This window comes from Gymnodraco acuticeps, unplaced genomic scaffold (genome assembly GCF_902827175.1).
Source record: "Gymnodraco acuticeps unplaced genomic scaffold, fGymAcu1.1, whole genome shotgun sequence".
NCBI lineage: Eukaryota > Metazoa > Chordata > Actinopteri > Perciformes > Bathydraconidae > Gymnodraco > Gymnodraco acuticeps.
In genome coordinates, this window is record NW_022991101.1 from 104016 (window position 1) to 126615 (window position 22600).

General features: G+C 39.9%; 2 protein-coding genes across 9 annotated transcripts; one reads left to right on the forward strand and one right to left on the reverse strand.

Moving 5' to 3' along the window:
- Nucleotides 1-9896: 9896 nt before the first annotated feature.
- On the reverse strand, nucleotides 9897-22457 carry LOC117560165 (GRIP and coiled-coil domain-containing protein PFC0235w-like). Of its 8 annotated transcripts, none has more exons than XM_034236976.1 (6): nucleotides 22135-22457; nucleotides 20761-20999; nucleotides 19236-19598; nucleotides 14015-14162; nucleotides 12102-12188; nucleotides 9897-11618 (listed from the first exon to the last, which is right to left on the reverse strand). In XM_034236976.1, exons 4-6 carry the CDS (start codon nucleotides 14064-14066, stop codon nucleotides 10489-10491), a joined length of 1269 nt encoding a protein of 422 aa, XP_034092867.1. In that variant the 5' UTR covers nucleotides 14067-14162; nucleotides 19236-19598; nucleotides 20761-20999; nucleotides 22135-22457; the 3' UTR covers nucleotides 9897-10488. The 8 variants fall into 8 exon arrangements, with proteins under 8 accessions (XP_034092867.1, XP_034092868.1, XP_034092866.1 ...); XM_034236977.1 differs by lacking the exon at nucleotides 22135-22457 and adding an exon at nucleotides 21896-21920; XM_034236975.1 differs by lacking the exon at nucleotides 22135-22457 and adding an exon at nucleotides 16679-16984 and having other exon boundaries at nucleotides 19485-19598; nucleotides 20761-21886.
- LOC117560160 (GRIP and coiled-coil domain-containing protein PFC0235w-like) lies at nucleotides 15569-18635 on the forward strand. The gene is made up of 4 exons (XM_034236967.1): nucleotides 15569-15621; nucleotides 16523-16670; nucleotides 16869-16955; nucleotides 17440-18635. Exons 2-4 carry the CDS (start codon nucleotides 16619-16621, stop codon nucleotides 18633-18635), a joined length of 1335 nt encoding a protein of 444 aa, XP_034092858.1. The 5' UTR covers nucleotides 15569-15621; nucleotides 16523-16618.
- Nucleotides 22458-22600: the final 143 nt, after the last annotated feature.

Here is a 22600-nt window from a genome sequence, read left to right on the forward strand (position 1 = left end):
ACTGAGCCACTGCAACAAGTCCATTTAAATGACTTCAGTCCATGTGAGAACTCAATTCAAAACTGTAGTTTCTTAAGACTTTACATTGGCAGAAAGGACATTTTTTGATATTTAATCAGACGCTTGAAATACTTCCTATTGTGTTGCATTGTTTTAGCACAAAAACGAATTGTTGACGTGGGAATTTCACCAGGAAGTCAATTTCATATGTGTTCTGTAGCCATTATCTTTATCAGTAGATGACAATTACCACAGGATAAAGAAGAGGTATTCTGGAGCAGAAAACAATAATAGTAAGAATTGTTGTGTCTTCAGAGCTCTTTCATACATCATATTTAACTGCTTCCTGTCTCGCTCTCCACCTTTAATCCTACTTTTAGCCTCTTCTGTACATTTCCCACTGAAGGTCTGGCAGCACAGAGTTAAGCATGAAGAATATCTGAGGTCTATTTTTGGCCTCAGAGCTCCAAGTGGATCACCCTTTTAGCCTCCCTCTCCCTCCCTTTTCCCTCACTCCTCTCCCCCTCTTCTAGCCAGGGAAGTAGTGGAGTACACATACTTCGCTACTGTACCTTAAGTATTTTTCTGACGACTTTGACTTCTTACATTTTGAACACAAATACCTGTACTTTCTACTTCTTACATTTTGAACACAAATACTTTCTACTTCTTACATTTTGAACTCAAATACCTGTACTTTCTACTTCTTACATGTTGAACTCAAACACCTGTACTTTCTACTTCTTACATGTTGAACACAAATACCTGTACTTTCTACTTCTCACATGTTGAACACAAATACCTGTACTTTCTACTTCTCACATGTTGAACACAAATACCAGTACTTTCTACTTCTTACATGTTGAACTCAAATACCTGTACTTTCTACTTCTTACATTTCTAACCCAAATACCTGTACTTTCTACTTCTTACATGTTGAACACAAATACCTGTACTTTCTACTTCTCACATGTTGAACACAAATACCTGTACTTTCTACTTCTTACATGTTGAACTCAAATACCTGTACTTTCTACTTCTTACATGTTGAACTCAAATACCTGTACTTTCTACTTCTTACATGTTGAACCCAAATACCTGTACTTTCTACTTCTTACATGTTGAACTCAAATACCTGTACTTTCTACTTCTTACATGTTGAACTCAAATACCTGTACTTTCTACTTCTTACATGTTGAACTCAAATACCTGTACTTTCTACTTCTTACATGTTGAACTCAAATACCTGTACTTTCTACTTCTTACATGTTGAACTCAAATACCTGTACTTTCTACTTCTTACATGTTGAACTCAAATACCTGTACTTTCTACTTCTCTCATTTCCCAAACAGCTGGTTCCTTTAGTCTGAATGTGTGTTTGATGCGTGATCATTATTATTTAGAGTCATTGCGTGCCTATTGATTTGAACACGATCCGTGTATCCATCATTTCCTGGTCTTCTCTAAAGAAGAGGGACCAATGGAAACGTTGTCATGTTGCCGTTGTTCAGCATGGAAACATTCATTAGCTAACAATGACATTATTGTTCTATTAATATAAAGGGAGGTCAGGTACTCTTTAAAACAGCTGCTAGTTATGGGTACTTTTTACTGAAGTACATTTCAAAGCCTCTTTACTTTTAAAGTTTAGTCAGTACTTCTACTTTTACCAGAGTACTTTTAAACACGAGTATCTGTACTTCTACTTGAGTAAAGGATGTTTGTACTTTTGCCATCTCTGCTTGTTGCTGCATTTCTTGAGACTTCACAGGACCTTCATACCAAGGACTTATCAAAAATATCTTCACCACACAGATGCTCGTACATCTTTTTGATGTTTTGCTCACAATCCAATCTCTAACTCCTCACTTATCTATCAGTTTATTTCATCATTTGCTCTCTGTACTCCTCTTCCTTTATTTGGGCTTGCATCATGTTTTAAAAGATAAGCTAATGATTTTTGAAAAATGCTCATTTCATCATAAAAGAAATTGTGTCGCAACCCAATGGAACATTTCAAGATAATCCACACACACTGCAATTTAAAAGCTTATATAGAAAGCCATTATGATTTGGATGACTCACATTTGAATCAAGGCTAATCAATAACATTATTTACATGTGTATTTATAATGTTTAGGGTGTCTTAATTTCAAATGAATCCTCAAAATCCACATCAAGATGTTTAGTTGCAGTGTTTTCAAAAGTTGTAGACACTCATAAGGCGCTTTCCGCAGTGCTTTTCACACAAAGGTTCATGAGAACTCTTTAGTTCTCATGAACTAAGTACAGATCGCGTTCACACCGGAATAAATCCCTGAGGGAGGATTAGGCAAATGAAGCCGCTGACGTCACTTCTTCTTCTTCTGCTTTGGGTTTACTGGCAGGCCGCAACCCACTTCACGGCGTATACTGCCGCCCGAAGTCCCCGGAGTTGGGGACTGGCTTCAGTAGAAGCTGCTGGGACTCCCAGCAGCTTCTACTGAAGCCTTCCGAGTAAATCGCCAGAACGCCGACACCTCCTCATCTCCACCGCTCCCATGTTTTATTTTGTATTGCCATAAATTAGTCTCTCTGCGTTTCTGCGCTGGGCTAATGCTAATGCTAATAATGCTAATGTGAGGATAATAAAATGGCGGCTTCACAATTTCTTTTGAGAGTTTTACGGGGCGTGGTTTGCAATCCTCCCAGCCAATCAGACATAGGAACCTTTTTCTCCCACGAAAGTCCCTGCTCTCTAGCAGGGACTGAAAAGGGGGGAAAAAAGGTTCTCATGAACTCATTTTAGCTCCGGCTCTTTTTGGTGTGAACCATAGACTGTATATATAAACGTGTGAACGCAACATATCGGAACTAAAGTGGGAAAAGTCATGCGGTGTGAAAGCGCCTTTATCAATCTCATCTCCTAGAAAAAAAAATGCTTGTTTCAGGTTTTATTACAGATGTATTTGCCCTCTTGAGCATTACACATCTGTAGATCATGTGACATTCTTCACTTTATCATACTCTGATCCAAAAGATTTTACATTTGAATCAAAGCTAAACAATTACATTATTTACTATGACCACTAAAATCCACATCAAGCTGTTTAGTTGCAGTGTTTTCAATAGTTTTAGTCCCTCATATCAATCTCAACATGCTTGTTTCGGGTTTTAATCATACACATATTTAGCATTAACCCTCTGTAGATAATGGGATACTTCACTTTATCATACTCTGATCCAAAAGATCTTTCACATACTATACATGTCATGTTTTTACATAATAGCAAAGGTTGCATGTTTCAGTGCAGCGTTATGGGACGAGTGAGATTAGAGAACAGTTTTAGGGATCTTCTAGTTGCCATAACAAATACACAGCAACCACAGCAACAAAGTGGAGTCAGCCACTTAAACTCGCTGCCTCCCGGACGCTATCTGATCCAAAAGTCATCTCCATAAGCCAGAAGGAAAGTCAAACATGAGGAAATTGGTTGTAAAAAACAGGATTTGTGCGTGTGTTTGGAGAAAGTCTCAGCTTGTGTGTGCTAGTACATTTCTCCTCCGAAGAGGTGCAGGTTAGAAACATTACAGTAAGAGGGTTCTATATCTTTGTGTCTCCGCAAGATAAACAGGCAGAAAGGAGTCGGAGGATGAGTCACGATTACTGATTTATTTACTTTACAAACACATCCAGCACAGTCTGTCTGTCTGTCTGTCTGTCTGTGTGTGTGTGTGTGTGTGTGTGTGGTCTAGCATTACTATACTTGTGGGGACCTACATCTGTTTACACAGTCACGTGTGGGGACTCGCCTCCCTTATGGGGACATATTGGAGGTCCCCATGAGGGGAATCATTAATTTTAGGGTGAAGACTTGGTTAGTGGTTGTTTCTGGGTGCAGGGCCATTTTCTTCATCCATTTTCATTCATGTCACTCCGCTTTTTATGCATTTCTGACTTTTCAGCGTCCCTCCTTTCATGTGCGGTCAGATTACAGTCCTCATCAGATAAGGGAGATTTTCAAACTGGCTGAGGTTGAAAGAAGAAAGGCTCTGAATGGATGTTTCAACACAAGTCAATGTGGAATCGACTGCTATTAACACACATGATGTACTGTACTGTCAAAGAAGAAAACTAGGAGAGTAATTGTTGTAGTGTTGCAGTGACTACCAAACGGATACTCATGAATCAAAATGAGTTGCAAAGAGATTTATTCACATGTTATTATCTTCCTAGTAGCCTATGAGGAGTTTGGATTGGTGAGAACAAGTATAACCAAACGTTTGACTGAAAAACCTGCATTATTATATTTGTGCCCCACCCTCAGAGCTTAAAGGGTCCCTAATATGCCGATTTTAACCTTTACGTACCATTACATGCACTAAAATGTATACAATAAACTACAGAAAAGAGAAAATTCCCAAAAGCATAATAGGGCTCCTTTAGTTATAGAATGTCTTGTTGTTTAAACAATTGTATGACCGAGAAAGAGACATTTTAGAGCTGCAGTCATGAAAAAAGGTGACTTTCATTGCTTTAATCTCCAGTATATATTTGTGGACGTACACAGTTATTTTAGCATCTTATTATTGCACGTAAACCTTTAAACTGTAAACTTTTGCATGACAAATCAAGAGTTTAAGTGCAGATTAATCGCAAAGAGACGTATTCACCCATAACTAGTTTGCAAATAGGCTTTATAACTGTTCATATTGGTGATTTTCAACCAACATTTTGACTGTAATGTTGCATAAACTTGTATTTAATTTATTTTTCAGCGCCTCCTCTGGTGCCGGTCAGTCTTGGGAACGAGGGGCCCTCCATCAGTGACCGCTAAGTGGCCGTTTCATAAAGATGAGCGCCATTGAGAAAAGAACGAGCTTGTGATCAATTCAAAGAGTTGCTTAAAGAGACTGTCAACGCCTGGATATAAGAGGACGCTCCGCATGTGTACAGTAACCTGCGGGTGAACTCTGTGCGAGGAAGAAAAACTGCCTTTGATGTAAAAAATTCAACATACTAACAGTTAGCGTAGTCAGAAACTTTGTAAAGTATAACCTACTTTAAAAGACCTTAAGTTAAGGTTGTTTCTACTTTGATAATGCAAAGATTTTATGACTTAAAAGGTCATGGTAGAGGTTTAATGCCCCCAAAATGCAATGTTTCCCCATCTTTTAGGCTCATGATTCTTAAAATAAAGCAGTCTTTTTGTGGCATATTTTACACCAAAGTGTACATATAGTTTAAACCAAAACAAACATAAAGAACAGTCGTTTTTTGGTCATTTGTTGTGGCCTAGAGGGACATTGATATCAGGTTAAACCAGGGGAGTCAAACTCATTTTCATCTCGGGCCACATCAGCATTATGGTTGCACTCAAAGGGCCGGTTGTAACTTTAAGACTATATCAAAATACATATAAAAATATTTAATATATATACAATAATGTATTATATTACATTATTGCCTCTGCATTGGATTATTATGGGATAGGGTAATAAGTTCATCATTAACTACGTCTGAAAGCAGAAGACTAGGGCAAATAATTGCAAGTCTCTTCTGTGAGAATGTCACAAAATGATTTAAAAAGAAAATCCAAATTCTGGAAAAACAAAGAAAGAAAAGTGAAAATTTGAGGGGAAAAAAGTGAAATTGTATGGGGGGGGGAAGTAACATTAAAATAAAAATCTAAATCTAAGATAAAAATCATATTTTGAAGAAAAAAAGTCAAATTATGAGAAAAAAAAAGCATATTTTGAAGAAAAAAAGTCAAATTCTGAGAAAAAGTCAAATTTCAAATGCATTGTGGGAAATGTAGTTTATGGGCAACATGCTTCTGTAAAGTAGCATGTAACCGTATAATAAACATATTATATTCTTTCCAAGCTCTTTCCACAGAAAATGAAGTCGCGGGCCCGATTTGGCCCCCGGGCCTTGAGTTTGACACCCCTGGGTTAAACCATCTCAAACATCTGCATGTCAAATATCCTTATCCTAAGCAAACATTTAGTCACACGAAAGTGTTTTTAAATGTGCATAAGTTAAATATTTAAAGAGTGTTAAAGCATGTATCTAAATGTGAACTTCATAATGGAGAGGTTGGGACTGCACATCTGGACTGATTCGTTTGTTTTTTTATATAATGTTGGTAGGGTCAAGTTACAGCTTTCTCATACAAACATGAATCCAAAAGTCACCGTTGGCCTCCTTATAGAAATACATAGCACACAGCAGTAGTTTAATCTCATGTATATGCTTTGAGAAAATCACATTATTGATACCTTTACTTTTCTTGACATCTCATTGAATGTGAAGCATGTTTGAATCACAGGAACCCCAAAGGAGAGGGTGAGCCTGATGAAATAAAAATAGCTAAAAGTGACGTTTCCTCTGCAGGAATGCCTGTTTTATTCTGTCACATTGTGCAACGCCTTGTAACTTTGTATCACCCTGCAGAGAGCGAAACATAATTTAGATACATGCTTTTAGAGAGCTCCACACACTTCAACAGACTGAAGTGTCTGTGTCATGCTGCCCTCTAGCTTTCAGAGAAGGACTGTCCTGTGTTTCATAGAAGGAAATATGAGGAAAACGGACATACTTGCAACCGATGCATGACCAAGTGAAGCGATGACAAAGACACCATTTTCTACGTTTCTTTTCCCCCATAAATGTGTGATTCTTGTCTCAGAGATTTCAGATATTCTTTCCCCTCACAAATCTATGACTTTATAAACTTAAAGCGAATTCAACTTTTTTTCTAGTAAGCCTGCTTTAACCCTCCTGTTGTCTTCGGGTCAAATCTGACCGATTTACTACTTTCATCAATCATAACTTTTTTGTTTTACATTTGATTGCATGAAGGCTTCATGATATCCTTCACAGTAGACATTTGAACATATTAAATTGCTGATCACCACTTTCATTGAAGTTTGGATGATTTAGTCAACTTTGTAACACCCATGGTGTTCCCGGTCAACAAAGACAATAGGAGGGTTAATTATGGAATGCCATTTAAGCCAAAATTAAATAAATACATAAATAATTAAATAAATACATATATATATAAATATGCTCCTGAAATAAATTCTGAAATAAATAAATGAGGCAATAAATATGTATACATGTACATTTAAAGACACATGTATTTATTTCAAGAGACTTGTATTTCATAATGACACATTTCCATTCCTTATCTGCAAATGAACGGGGCGTGGTTAGCTCACAGATCCAGACCAAAGCAACAGCACCACACTCCAGTACTCTTAAGTGGTTTGCAAGCTGCCAATAAACCAACCCGGTTCAAGAACCATTCTTGTGCTTTTCTGGTGCTTAACTGGTTCTTCTCTGGTTCTGAGTCCAGAGCCAGTTCTCTGGTTCTTCCTGTTTCAGCCGCAGCGGAGCCGGCTCTAAACACCGAAAACCGGTTCTTAGCTGACCCCACTTGGCTGCCCGGCAAGAACCAAGAACCACGCTCACTCATGATCCACCAGCATGATCCACCAGCATGGACGTCCATGGTGGTGGACCATGCTGGTGACCAAAACACAACACACAGTATGCTGGTCCATGCTGGTTTTTTCAGCAGGAACGCAACCACACACTTGTAAAAAAACAACACACTTTATAAAGTCAGGCAACACTATAACCAGGCTTCGTGTGATTCTGTTTATGTGTACCTTACTTTGACCATCCGTTCACTGTCATTGATCATTGTGGAGAGCAGGCAGAAGTTTTGTTTTGTATTATAGCAGCTATCAGATGGAATCAATACATGGGCTGCACAGGTTGTGCTGTCGGACTATCACAAGTAGAATCATAATGAAAAGGTCAAATGTGCGTGTAGAAAACGGCTTGTGCCTCAATAGGATAGCAACAAGTAGTCAAGATAGTGAGATTAGCTTCGGTTGCTGTTGCATAACTGTGGTCAACTCAGCCGTCTCTCGCGTTCGCTTGGTCAAATCAGCAGCTATTCATTTTTGAGTGCGCAATGAATAGCGCCTTTATGGTAATCGCTGTACAAGAGTGAAATAATGCATGTTTTGTTCTGCTTTATTTGCAATACAAGTCATTTGTTCCATACATTCTTAATAAAACTGACACTGTTTGACTCAGTCCTAGTTTGACTCCTACAATAAAATGAAGTTTTTACTGTGTATTGTTTGGGTAATACTCTCTCAAAGCCCCCTCCTGAGAACAAAATCATGCCACTTCTGCTTCCGCCTTATTTCCATTTAGTTGCCTTATTTTTATTCAGTAGTCCTTCTCCTTTTTCTTCCTCTTCTCAAGTAGTCAGTGTGGTGCTGTTGCTTTGGTCTGGGTCTCTGGATCTGTGAGCTAACCACGCCCCCCTCCAGTATAAGGAATGGAAATGAGTCATTATGAAATAAAAGTCCCATGAAATAAATAAATGTGTACATGTATACATATTTATTGCCTCATTTATTTATTTCAGAATTTATTTCATAGGCATATATATATATATATATATATATATGTATTTATTTAATTATTTAATTTTGGCTTAAATGGCATTCCATATATTCAGTATGTAGTGTCTCTACTTTAAAGAGTCCTCTCCTGCTGATGTTCAGGTGTTTATCAGTATGTAGTGTCTCTACTTTAAAGAGTCCTCTCCTGCTGATGTTCAGGTGTATATCAGTATGTAGTGTCTCTACTTTAAAGAGTCCTCTCCTGCTGATGTTCAGGTGTATATCAGTATGTAGTGTCTCTACTTTAAAGAGTCCTCTCCTGCTGATGTTCAGGTGTATATCAGTATGTAGTGTCTCTACTTTAAAGAGTCCTCTCCTGCTGATGTTCAGGTGTATATCAGTATGTAGTGTCTCTACTTTAAAGAGTCCTCTCCTGCTGATGTTCAGGTGTATATCAGTATGTAGTGTCTCTACTTTAAAGAGTCCTCTCCTGCTGATGCTCAGGTGTATATCGGTATGTAGTGTCTCTACTTTAAAGAGTCCTCTCCTGCTGATGTTCAGGTGTATATCAGTATGTAGTGTCTCTACTTTAAAGAGTCCTCTCCTGCTGATGCTCAGGTGTATATCGGTATGTAGTGTCTCTACTTTAAAGAGTCCTCTCCTGCTGATGCTCAGGTGTATATCGGTATGTAGTGTCTCTACTTTAAAGAGTCCTCTCCCGCTGATGTTCAGGTGTATAGAGCTGTCCTGCCCCTTAGCCTAACAAGTACAATGTGTTGGAGCGCTAGCCAAGAGGAGCGTGAGTGTTTCATAGTGATGTGACTATGTTCTGGAAGTAAAGGAGTCCAATGTATTTGGGAACCAGGAACATAGCATGTATTTATATCCCATAGGGCAAACATGAGAGAATCTGATGGATAAAGTCAGATGTTATGCACTTGAGGACATTTTAGTCCTTAAAGGTCTTACTCTGTGTATTTGGGCTACACACTATATACACACTGATATTTAGAAATAAATAAATGTGCTATATGCCTTAAAACATAATTTAAGATCTAATTTGATTCCGAGGCTCAGGGTTAATTTAGTAAATGCATGTTACTGACTCTGATTTCGTGTCCTGTAGGAGTGAAACCAGCGACATTCTTCGAGTGGGAGAAGATTGACTGAGGAAGTTCGGAGGGGGGCGGCGATCGGGAAACCCCGAGAAAAACTGCTGACTGTGGAGGAAATGCTTCAGGTGGCTGGAAAATAACCTGAAGACGACAACATTTCATACCGTCCTGTCTGGGATCAATGACAGAAATAATGACATTAAATTATACGTAATGAAATCTATTAGGTACTGCAGTTTACCCGTTACAGCTTTTAGTTTTCGTTCAACTTCCAATCAATCTAAAGCACTGAAAAACTAAGTTTCCTGACGTGCCAACATTAAAGACAATTCTCTATTAGATGCTATACATATTCAACTCCACTCTAATGTTTGTATTTTAAAATACATACATTTTGGTTCGGTGAGAGAGTGATCGTTCAAATGTTTATTTCAGGGTGTCTTTGCGCTAAAGGGCCCCAATTATGATTTTTGTTGCTTACATAATACTGGACTCATTTCAAAAACTGTTTCCCCAATAGACATGGGACACTGTTCAGGAAAAACACTGAAGTTTCTCTTTAGAAGAGTAATGACTGCTTGGGGACCAAATTATGTTTTGAAAATGTTTGCACTGAAACAGATCTTTTATACATAAATCATGATTTATTTCCTTCCCGTCTTGAAGGAGCATTTCTTTCCGTTGCATTTTAAATATTTAGGTCTACGGACATTTTGTAAAAGAAAACCCTAAATACAGATTCTATAAATTCTGTCCACTGATCTAAAAGATGACATGTTATTGAACAAAAATAATCCAAGTTTGACCAATGGATTAAAAAAAAACTGATGTTTTACCAGCAGTTCTGTCACATTTGAATATTAAGGACATTTTAAAAGCAGAAATATACTAATAATACAAGATACTCTAAAATAAAGTTTTGATATTTGGCAAAGAAAACAGATTTAATGAAAGTTTTATTTATGGCAAAGATAAAAGCTTGATAATCGCCGTCTCGTTGACCCCGTCGTGGCGAACGTTATCCGTCTCGTTTATCCCGTCGTGGCGAACGTTCTCCGTCTCGTTTATCCCGTCGTGGCGAACGTTCTCCGTCTTGTTGACCCCGTCGTGGCGAACGTTCTCCGTCTCGTTGACCCCGTCGTGGCGAACGTTCTCCGTCTCGTTGACCCCGTCGTGGCGAACGTTATCCGTCTCGTTGACCCCGTCGTGGCGAACGTTATCCGTCTCGTTGACCACGTCGTGGCGAACGTTATCCGTCTCGTTGACCCCCTCGTGGCGAACGTTATCCGTCTCGTTGACCCAGTCGTGGCGAAAGTTATCCGTCTCGTTGACCCAGTCGTGGCGAACGTTATCCGTCTCGTTGACCCCGTCGTAGCGAACGTTATCCGTCTCGTTGACCCCGTCGTAGCGAACGTTATCCGTCTGGTTGACCCCGTCGTGGCGAACGTTATCCGTCTCGTTGACCCAGTCGTGGCGAACGTTATCCGTCTCGTTGACCCAGTCGTGGCGAACGTTATCCGTCTCGTTGATCCCGTTGTGGCGAACGTTATCCGTCTCGTTGACCAAGTCGTGGCGAACGTTATCCGTCTCGTTGACCAAGTCGTGGCGAACGTTATCCGTCTCGTTGACCAAGTCGTGGCGAACGTTATCCGTCTCGTTGACCAAGTCGTGGCGAACGTTATCCGTCTCGTTGACCAAGTCGTGGCGAACGTTATCCGTCTCGTTAACCCCGTCGTATTTAACGTTTTCCGTTTCGTTGACCACGTCGTGGCGAACGTTATCCGTCTTGTTGACCCCGTCGTATTTAACGTTTTCCGTTTCGTTGACCCCGTCGTATTTAACGTTATCCGTCTCGTTGACCCCGTCGTGGCGAACGTTATCTGTCTCGTTGACCCCGTCGTGGCGAACGTTATCCGTCTCGTTGACCCCGTCGTGGCGAACGTTATCCGTCTCGTTGACCCCGTCGTGGCGAACGTTCTCCGTCTCGTTGACCCTGTCGTGGCGAACGTTATCCGTCTCGTTGACCCCGTCGTGGCGAACTTTCTGGTGACGTGACGCCTCAGCTTCCACTTCGTTGGTCTCCAGTTGAACTGAAACAAATACCTTTCATTAAAAACGTTACAGAAATGTAATTCATTTTAGCTTCTCAAGACTCTGATCCTGTATTTTTTTTTTTATGAAAAAAGGCCATTTCATGGTGACGTCTGTAGTCAACAGATTATAAAAGACTACAATTACCACGGCACCTTGCTCTAAAAGTCTAAAGTGACAGATGGGCAACCTTTTTTGAACCGCTCAATTACCCTTTAAGTTATCAAGTTATACAAGCCTTAACAAAACAGCTTTTGGTAATCTGTTGTAGTTTAATTTTAAATAAATCATTTTGAAAATGTTTATAAAGTTACTAAAACTGTGAGGTAAATTAAGCTAGGTGGCAATATTTCCCTTTATACTTGTACTCTATTGCAATTGTTTTTAAAATGGCAAAGTACCTCAAAAGTGTTTTTAATATAGCATCTGTTGACTTTATCTTATCCCATGAAGATCGGTAAAAGAGAAAAGACATGACTCACCTTCGCCAGCGTCTCGCTCCAACATGGACTCCATCGACCGGAAAAGTTTAAAGGCTTTCTTTAAGGAGATCTCATTGGGAGACAGATCTGTAGGACACAGTATAATTAAAGGTTAGTGTCAGACAGAGATACTTTTTTAAAGATAGCTGCAGATTTTATTGCTCCACCTCTCACTACTCTTTTTAACCTCTCCCTCTGCACCAATTCCAAAATTGTGGAAGTCAGCTTATGTCCTGCCTTTGCTAAAAGGAGGGGAGGCCACCTTATTAAATAACTATAGGCCAATCTCTAAGTTGTCAGTTCTGGCTAAGGTTCTTGAACGCTTAGTGAGTGAACAGGTAAAGGAGTTTTTATGTACAAATTACATCCTGTCTAAACATCAGTCAGGCTTCAGAAAGCAACACAGCACCATCACTGCCACAGTGAAAGTGGTGAATGATGTGGCGAGTATTTTAGATAATAAGCAGAGTTGTGCAGCTCTATTTGTTGACCTTTCAAAAGCGTTTTGACACCGTCGATCATCACATTTTAAAGCAGAGGCTAGCCAGTATAGGCATGTCCAGCCATGCAGTGGGGTGGTTTGTAAACTACCTCTCTGAAAGGTCCCAATGTGTTCATTTTGATGGGCTGTCTTCTGAGTGGTTGAACATTGCAAATGGTGTTCCCCAAGGCTCTGTTTTAGGTCCACTTTTATTCTCCATATCAACAGTTTAGGTGAAAATGCGGATGAAGCTACTTTACATTTTTATGCGGATGATACCGTGATGTACTGTGCAGGTCCCTCCATTAAGGAGGCTGGTGTTAAATTACAGGCTGTTTTTAACATTATTCAGACTAAGCTCTCTGAGCTTAAGCTTCTTTTAAATGTTGAGAAAACCAAGGTAATGCTCTTTTCTAAAGCTAAAAAGACACCAGAGCCTGTTTTAGATATTGTAACTACGCAAGGAATAAAACTTGAAGTGGTTACCTGTTACAAATACTTTGGTATCTCGCTTGATGATTGTCTCACTTTTAAACTTCATGTCAATAACCTGCTTAAAAAGCTGAGGGTTAGGCTAGGTTTCTTTTACAGGAACAAGTCCTGTTTCTCACTTGAAGCCAGGAAAAGGCTAGTCACTGACATTTTTACCTGTGCTGGACTATGGTGATTTGATCTATATGAATGCACCTGCATTCTGCATTCTAACTGGTCAAGTTAGATGCTGCGTATCACAGCGCACTAAGATTTGTGACAAACTGTAAAGCATTAACCCATCACTGTACCCTGTATGCTAGGACTGGTTTGCTTTCACTAACTGTACGGAGGCTCAGTCACTGGTACATTTTTATATACAAAGCCATGTTAGGGAAACTTCCATCTTACATCTGCTCCCTGATCTGACGGAAAATTGTAAGTGGCTACTGCCTGAGATCGAATGCTGTGATTTTATTAAATGTGCCAACTGCTAGGACTGTCTTAGGGAAGACAGCTTTTAGATGCGCAGCTCCTCTGTCTTGGAATAGTCTGCAAATTAAATGGAAACTGAACAATCTGGTGCCACTAAATGTTTTTAAAGCTCGGTTGGATGCTACTCAATCGGAAGCTGTTGGTACCTGTTTATGTGGATAATTATGTAAATGATGCTGTATGATGTCCTTTTGTTGTTCTATTTATGTTTCATGTGGAACTACTTGAGCAGGTCTCCGTTGAAAAAGAGATCAATGATCTCAATGGGATTTATCTGTATAAATAAAGGTTTGAAATTAAATGAAATGAGAGAAGAAACACTGCATAAAATCAAATGTTTTCAACTCTCAGTCTCCTCTGCAGCTTATATTCACCAGCTGGAAACCAGAGACTGTGGACAGGAAACACGCTGTTAAATCAAACATTATTCCTTCATCTTCAACACAATTATCAAACAGGTAAATACCTCTGGCCAGACAAACAGTCAGCACGCAGACGAGCATCCAAACAGCTGCCATCCCTGCAGTTTTCCAAGAGAGTGTTGCCTGAGCACCAGCCAGCTTTAAAGGAGGGAAACCTCCAGCAGCTGCTGCTGATCAGCACTGATTGTCTCTCTGCACAGAGGAAAACACAATTAATTATTAATTAATTAAGATTAAACTCTGAGAATGAGGAGTTTTTCATGGAGCTTGTTGTGCATTTATGATTAGTAGAGACCATCATTTTAAATTCACATTATGTTCAAATCAGTAAAGGAATATTGCATTTGAGAGGGTATAGCAACTACAACAAATAACAAGACCTCCCCCTGAAAAACAAAGGTCTGTATTAACATTTTATATTGTTGCCTAAAAACAATTTCACACAAGGTAAAAACTCTGAAAAAGTTATAGTAAATATCCACAATATCCCTCCTCTTCAGAAACAAAACATTTAATTACAACATTTTACAACCCCCTTCCCTAAACACATATGTTGTAGAAGAGAAGAAAACAGGGTGATTTTAAAGCCTTCTTCCTGTCATGCCTCACCTAAAATATCTGATTGCTCATGAAACTTGCATTTTTAAGACGTAACAATAATGATGCTACTAAGAAACTAAAACTAAAATGCATAAAAATAATTCTTTATGAATTATTTTTCATTTTTTATGGGTATTTTTGCCTGTTGAGACACTTAGTGGTATAAATGAAATGGTGTGATTGTAGTGTTCCACAGACATGAAGTGAAAAATACATTTCCTTTATCTTTCTTTCTTGGTCTCTACTGTAGTGGCTGGCTGAAAACAGGCCCCACTGGTGTGATAGCGACCACTTTGAACAATAGTTTTGACACGGTGCGATCCGTGCTGGAGGACATGTTGTAATTTAATTTTTTGTTTCTGAAGAGGAGGGATATTTTGGATATTTACTATAACTTTTTCAGAGTGTTTACCTTGTGTGAAATTGTTTTTAGGCAACAATATAACATGTTAATACAGATCTTTGTTTTTCAGGGGGAGGTCTTGTTATTTGTTGTAGTTGCTATACCCTCTCAAATGCAATATTCTTTTACTGATTTGAACATAATGTGAATTTAAAATGATGGTCTCTACTAATCATAAATGCACAACAAGCTCCATGAAAAACTCCTCATTCTCAGAGTTTAATTTCAGATAAATGGTGTTTTCTAGTGATGGCAGTTTGACACTGAAGCTTCGAACGGAGCTTCAACCCTGGACTTCCTATTCCATAGAAGCAGTGCTTCGAAGCTTGCTTCAAATCACGTGACATGTGACGTCCGAAGCAGCAACTGCTTCAAATCACGTGACATGTGACGTCCGAAGCAGCAACTGCTTCAAATCACGTGACATGTGACGTCCGAAGCCGCAACTGCTTCATTTCCTGAATTAATCACTTGACTGGTTCGCGGTCCATTCACGCGATTCAATGCACTGCCTCGTCTCGATTCTGACAGGTGACAGGTTGAAACAGTTTCAAATTTGAGCGCTTCAACACTTTATGACTGCTCGAAACCAGTGCTTCTCAAAGTGCGGTCCACGGACCACTGGTGGTCCGTGAGCGCCCCCTAGTGGTCCGTGAGTATATTGGTACAATTTCACATTTGAAATTAATTAATTAAAGTTTTCCGCACTCTCGCGTGTATATTTCCGCAATGGAGCGAGCTTAAGTTTAACTATCAATTGCATCATATAGCCCAGCGCAACACCTTCATCACACATGTTGCCACTTCTTTGTAGCCATTGCAGGCGATTTGTAATCTGTTCTAGAAAAACGATGTGTTTTTGGATATTTGTGGAGTTAGGTGGTCCGCGAGTGTTTTTGTATTGGTTGAGTGGTCCTTGGTATGAAAAAGTTTGAGAAACACCGCTCTAAACAATGCACAATGTGTGGGTTGTTGTCGTAGTTTGCGTTGTTGCTGTTGAGTTGTTGTTGGTATTGCATTTTAATTGTAGTATCATTATAGAGCAAGCCAGGAAGAAAGATAGGTCGTTCTGGCTCGGGAACAAAAAGACAATTATCAGTAATATAAAAACAGTTCAATATTTTAAGGAATGGATAGCCCAGTCGGTAGAGCCGGGGGCCCGAATGCGGCGATGTCCTCCGCGCAGCTGGTTCAAAGCCCGGAAAGGATGTATTTTAATCATTGCTTTTCAACTTTAATAACTGATAAAAGGCCCTCTCCTCCCAAAAAAATGTCCAGCACTCTCTAGTCTCTTCTCAATAACCCAATACACACAATTATCAATCTTTAATTGCAAATAGAACATGATATTCAGTCTTATTGTGTGTGTGCATCGAATAGTTTTCAAGGCAAAGATACGTTAAACCCACTGCAGCCTTGCACTTCGCCAGGAGAGGTCGCTGTAACTGAAGCTTCGAGAAATGAACCTATTTCCGACACAATTGTCCAAGTGGTTCGATGCTTCATTCAAAGCTTCATTTTGCCATCACTTGTGTTTCCCTCTGTGCAGAGAGACAATCAGTGCTGATCAGCAGCAGCTGCTGGAGGTTTCCCTCCTTTAAAGCTGGCTGGTGCTCAGGCAACACTCTCTTGGAAAACTGCAGGGATGGCAGCTGTTTGGATGCTCGTCTGCATGCTGACTGTTTGTCTGGCCAGAGGTATTTACCTGTTTGATAATTGTGTTGAAGATGAAGGAATAATGTTTGATTTAACAGCATGTTTCCTGTCCACAGTCTCTGGTTTTCCAGCTGGTGAATATAAGCTGCAGAGGAGACTGAGAGTTGTAAACATTTGATTTTATGCAGTGTTTCTTCTCTCTGTCTGACACTAACCTTTAATTATACTGTGTCCTACAGATCTGTCTCCCAATGAGATCTCCTTAAAGAAAGCCGTTAAACTTTTCCGGTCGATGGAGTCCATGTTGGAGCGAGACGCTGGCGAAGGCGAGTCATGTCTTTTCTCTTTTACCGATCTTCATGGGATAAGATAAAGTCAACAGATGCTATATTAAAAACACTTTTGAGGTACTTTGCCATTTTAAAAACAATTGTAATAGAGTACAGGTATAAAGGGAAATATTGCCACCTAACTTAATTTACCTCACAGTTTTAGTAACTTTAAAAACATTTTCAAAATGATTTATTTAAAATTAAACTGCAACAGATTACCAAAAGCTGTTTTGTTAAGGCTTGTTTAACTTGATAACTTAAAGGGTAATTGAGCGGTTCAAAAAAGGTTGCCCATCTCTGTCACTTTAGACTTTTAGAGGAAGGTGCCATGGTAATTGTAGTCTTTTATAATCTGTTGACTACAGACGTCACGATGAAATGGCCTTTTTTCATAAAAAAAAAATACAGGATCAGAGTCTTGAGAAGCTAAAATTAATTACATTTCTGTAACGTTTTTAATGAAAGGTATTTGTTTCAGTTCAACTGGAGACCAACGAAGTGGAAGCTGAGGCGTCACGTCACCAGAAAGTTCGCCACGACTGGATCAACGAGACGGATAACGTTCGCCACGACATGATCAACGAGACGGATAACGTTCACCACGACATGATCAACGAGACGGATAACGTTCGCCACGACATGATCAACGAGACGGAGAACGTTCGCCACGACGGGGTCAACGAGACGGAAAACGTTAAATACAACGGGGTCAACGAGACGGATAACGTTCGCCACGACGGGATCAACGAGACGGATAACGTTCGCCACGACGGGGTCAACGAGACGGATAACGTTCGCCACGACGGGGTCAACGAGACGGATAACGTTCGTCACGAGGGGTATAACGAGACGGAAAACGTTCGCTACGACGGGATAAACGAGACGGAAAACGTTCGCTACGACGGGGTCAACGAGACGGATAACGTTCGCCACGACGGGGTCAACGAGACGGATAACGTTCGCCACGACGGGGTCAACGAGACGGATAACGGTCGCCACGACGGGGTCAACGAGACGGATAACGTTCGTCACGACGGGTATAACGAGACGGAGAACGTTCGCCACGACGGGATAAACGAGACGGAAAACGTTCGCCACGACGGGGTCAACGAGACGGATGACGTTCGCCACGACGGGGTCAACGAGACGGATAACGTTCGCCACGACGGGGTCAACGAGACGGATAACGGTCGCCACGACGGGGTCAACGAGACGGAAAACGTTAAATACGACGCGGTCAACGAGACGGATAATGTTCGCCACGACGGGGTCAACGAGACGGATAACGTTCGCCACGACGGGATCAACGAGACGGATAACGTTCGCCACGACGGGGTCAACGAGACGGATAACGTTCGCCACGACGGGGTCAACGAGACGGATAACGTTCGCCACGACGGGTATAACGAGACAGATAAAGTTCGCTACGACGGGGTCAACGAGACGGATAACGTTCGCCACGACGGGGTCAACGAGACGGATAACGTTCGCCACGACTGGGTCAACGAGACGGATAACGTTCGCCACGACGGGGTCAACGAGACCGATAAAGTTCGCCACGATGGGGTCAACGAGACGGATAACGTTCGCCACGACGGGGTCAACGAGACGGATAACGTTCGCCACGACGGGGTCAACGAGACGGCGATCATCAAGCTTTTATCTTTGCCATAAAATAAAACTTTCATTAATAAATCTGTTTTTCTTTTCCAAATATCAAAACTTTATTTTTGGATTATCTTATATTATTAGTGTATTTCTGCTTCAAAATGTCCTTAATATTCAAATGTGTCAGAACTGCTGGTAAAACATCAGTTTTTTTTAATCCATTGGTCAAACTTGGATTATTTTTGTTCAATAACATGTCATCTTTTAGACCAGTGGACAGAACTTATAGAATCTGTATTTAGGGTTTTCTTTTACAAAATGTCCGTAGACCTAAATATTTAAAATGCAACGGAAAGAAATGCTCCTTCAAGACGGGAAGAAAATAAATCATGATTTATGTATAAAAGATCTGTTTCAGTGCAAACATTTTCAAAACATAATTTGGTCCCCAAGCAGTCATTACTCTTCTAAAGAGAAACTTCAGTGTTTTTCCTGAACAGTGTCCCATGTCTATTGGGGAAACAGTTTGTGAAATGAGTCCAGTATTATGTAAGCAACAAAAAGCATAATTGGGGCCCTTTAGCGCAAAGACACCCTGAAATAAACATTTGAACGGTAACTCTCACTCAATACCGAACAAAAATGTATGTATTTTAAAATACAAAACTTATATTAGAGTGGAGTTGAATATGTATAGCATCTAATAGAGAATGGTCTTTAATGTTGGCACGTCAGGAAACTTAGTTTTTCAGTGCTTTAGATTGATTGGAAGTTGAACGAAAACTAAAAGCTATAACGGGTAAACTGCAGTACCTAATAGCTTTCATTACGTATAATTTAATGTCATTATTTCTGTCATTGATCCCACACAGGACGGTATGAAATGTTGTCGTCTTCAGGTTGTTTTCCAGCCACCTGAAGCATTTCCTCCACAGTCAGAAGTTTTTCTCTGGGTTTCCCGATCGCCGCCCCCCTCCGAACTTCCTCAGTCAATCTTCTCCCACTCGAAGAATGTCGCTGGTTTCACTCCTGCAGGACACGAAATCAGAGTCAGTAACATGCATTTACTAAATTAACCCTGAGCCTCGGAATCAAATTAGATCTTAAATTATGTTTTAAGGCATATAGCACATTTATTTATTTATAAATATCAGTATATAGTGTGTAGCCCAAACACAGAGTAAGATTAAATTTACTTAAATGCATAACATCTGACTTTATCCATCAGATTCTCTAATTTTTGCCCTATGGGATAAATACATGCTGTTCCTGGTTCCCAAAAACATTGGACTCCTTTGTTTTCTTCCAGAACATAGTCACATCACTATGAAACACTCACGCTCCTATTGGCTAGCGCTCCAACACATTGTACTTGTTAGGCTAAGGGGCAGGACAGCTCTATACACCTGAACAGCAGGAAAGGACTCTTTAAATTAGAGACACTACATACCGATATACACCTGAACATCAGCAGGAGAGTACTCTTTAAAGTAGAGACACTACATACTGATATACACCTGAACATCAGCAGGAGAGGACTCTTTAAAGTAGAGACACTACATACTGATATACACCTGAACATCAGCAGGAGAGGACTCTTTAAAGTAGAGACACTACATACTGATATACACCTGAACATCAGCAGGAGAGGACTCTTTAAAGTAGAGATACTACATACTGATATACACCTGAACATCAGCAGGAGAGGACTCTTTAAAGTAGAGACACTACATACTGATATACACCTGAACATCAGCAGGAGAGGACTCTTTAAAGTAGAGACACTACATACTGATATACACCTGAACATCAGCAGGAGAGGACTCTTTAAAGTAGAGACACTACATACTGATATACACCTGAACATCAGCGGGAGAGGACTCTTTAAAGTAGAGACACTACATACTGATATACACCTGAACATCAGCGGGAGAGGACTCTTTAAAGTAGAGACACTACATACTGATATACACCTGAACATCAGCAGGAGAGGCCTCTTTAAAGTAGAGACACTACATACTGATATACACCTGAACATCAGCAGGAGAGGACTCTTTAAAGTAGAGACACTACATACTGATATACACCTGAACATCAGCAGGAGAGGACTCTTTAAAGTAGAGACACTACATACTGATATACACCTGAACATCAGCGGGAGAGGACTCTTTAAAGTAGAGAAACTACGTACCGATAAACACCTGAAAATGAGGAGAATAGGGCCACTTTAATCGAAGCACAGTGTCAATTAATTAAAGGGACAGCAGGAACCTCTCTTTTCCAGCAGAGCGTTGATGCTTTGTGATCCCGGCTTCGCAGCCGATGTTTTCAACGTTCCAGAGTCCATGTCCTCCAGCACGGATCGAACCGTGTCAAAACTATTGTTCAAAGTGGTCGCTATCACACATGGGGTCTGTTTTCAGCCAGCCACTACAGTAGAGACCAAGAAAGAAAGATAAAGGAAATGTATTTTTCACTTCATGTCTGTGGAACACTACAATCACACCATTTCATTTATACCACTAAGTGTCTCAACAGGCAAAAATACCCATAAAAAATGAAAAATAATTCATAAAGAATTATTTTTATGCATTTTAGTTTTAGTTTCTTAGTAGCATCATTATTGTTACATCTTAAAAATGCAAGTTTCATGAGCAATCAGATATTTTAGGTGAGGCATGACAGGAAGAAGGCTTTAAAATCACCCTGTTTTCTTCTCTTCTACAACATATGTGTTTAGGGAAGGGGGTTGTAAAATGTTGTTTCTGAAGAGGAGGGATATTGTGGATATTTACTATAACTTTTTCAGAGTGTTTACCTTGTGTGAAATTGTTTTTAGGCAACAATATAACATGTTAATACAGATCTTTGTTTTTCAGAGGGAGGTCTTGTTATTTATTGTAGTTGCTATTAGACGGATAACGTTCGCCACGACGGGATCAACGAGACGGATAATGCTCGCCACGACGAGGTCAACGAGAAGGATAACTTTCGCCACGACGGGATCAACGAGAAGGATAACTTTCGCCACGACGGGGTCAACGAGACGGCGATCATCGAGCTTTTATATTTGCCATAAAATAAAACTTTCATTAATAAATCTGTTTTCTTTTCCAAATATCCCAAAACTTTATTTTTAGAGTATCTTATACTATTATTAGTGTATTTCTGCTTCAAAATGTCCTTAATATTAAAATGTGATAGAACTGCTGGTAAAACATCAGTTTTTAAAATATTTTTTAATCAATTTTTGTATTTAAATATATAATTTAAATCATTTATTCAAGTTTGCAATGTTTTGAACATGCATCCACACAGTCACCTACTTTGTAATGTCCGATACCTCCCTGTAAGCGTCACGATATCGACCTCTCCCCCACAACCTCACATACGAGTACTCAATGTGCATCAAAGTGATCGTAGGAAGGCAGATATAGCAAAAGATGAATGTAAACGACACACGAGGCGATCGACATGTTTATTTCCTGGTAAGTCAACAATGTGTCCTCAATGTACACGCCCCGGACTCCTATGACGAAAATAATAGAATGTTGTCATGACTTACGTTATACTGCAACACCGGCTCCGCTGCGGCTGAAACAGGAAGAACCAGAGCTAAATCAGGCTGTAGCCCGCAACTGGCTCTGGACTCAGAACCAGAGAAGAACCAGTTAAGCACCAGAAAAGCACAAGAATGGTTCTTGAACCGGTTTGGTTTATTGGCAGCTTGCAAACCACTTAAGAGTACTGGAGTGTGGTGCTGTTGCTTTGGTCTGGATCTGTGAGCTAACCACGCCCCGTTAATTTGCATATAAGGAATGGAAATGTGTCATTATGAAATACAAGTCCCCTGAAATAAATACATGTGTCTTTATGAAATACAAGTCTCTTGAAATAAATAAATGTGTATTTAAATGTACATGTATACATATTTATTGCCTCATTTATTTCAGAATGTATTTCATAGGCATATTTATATATATTTATGTATTTATTTAATTATACACACAGAAAGATCGAAATACTGTTTC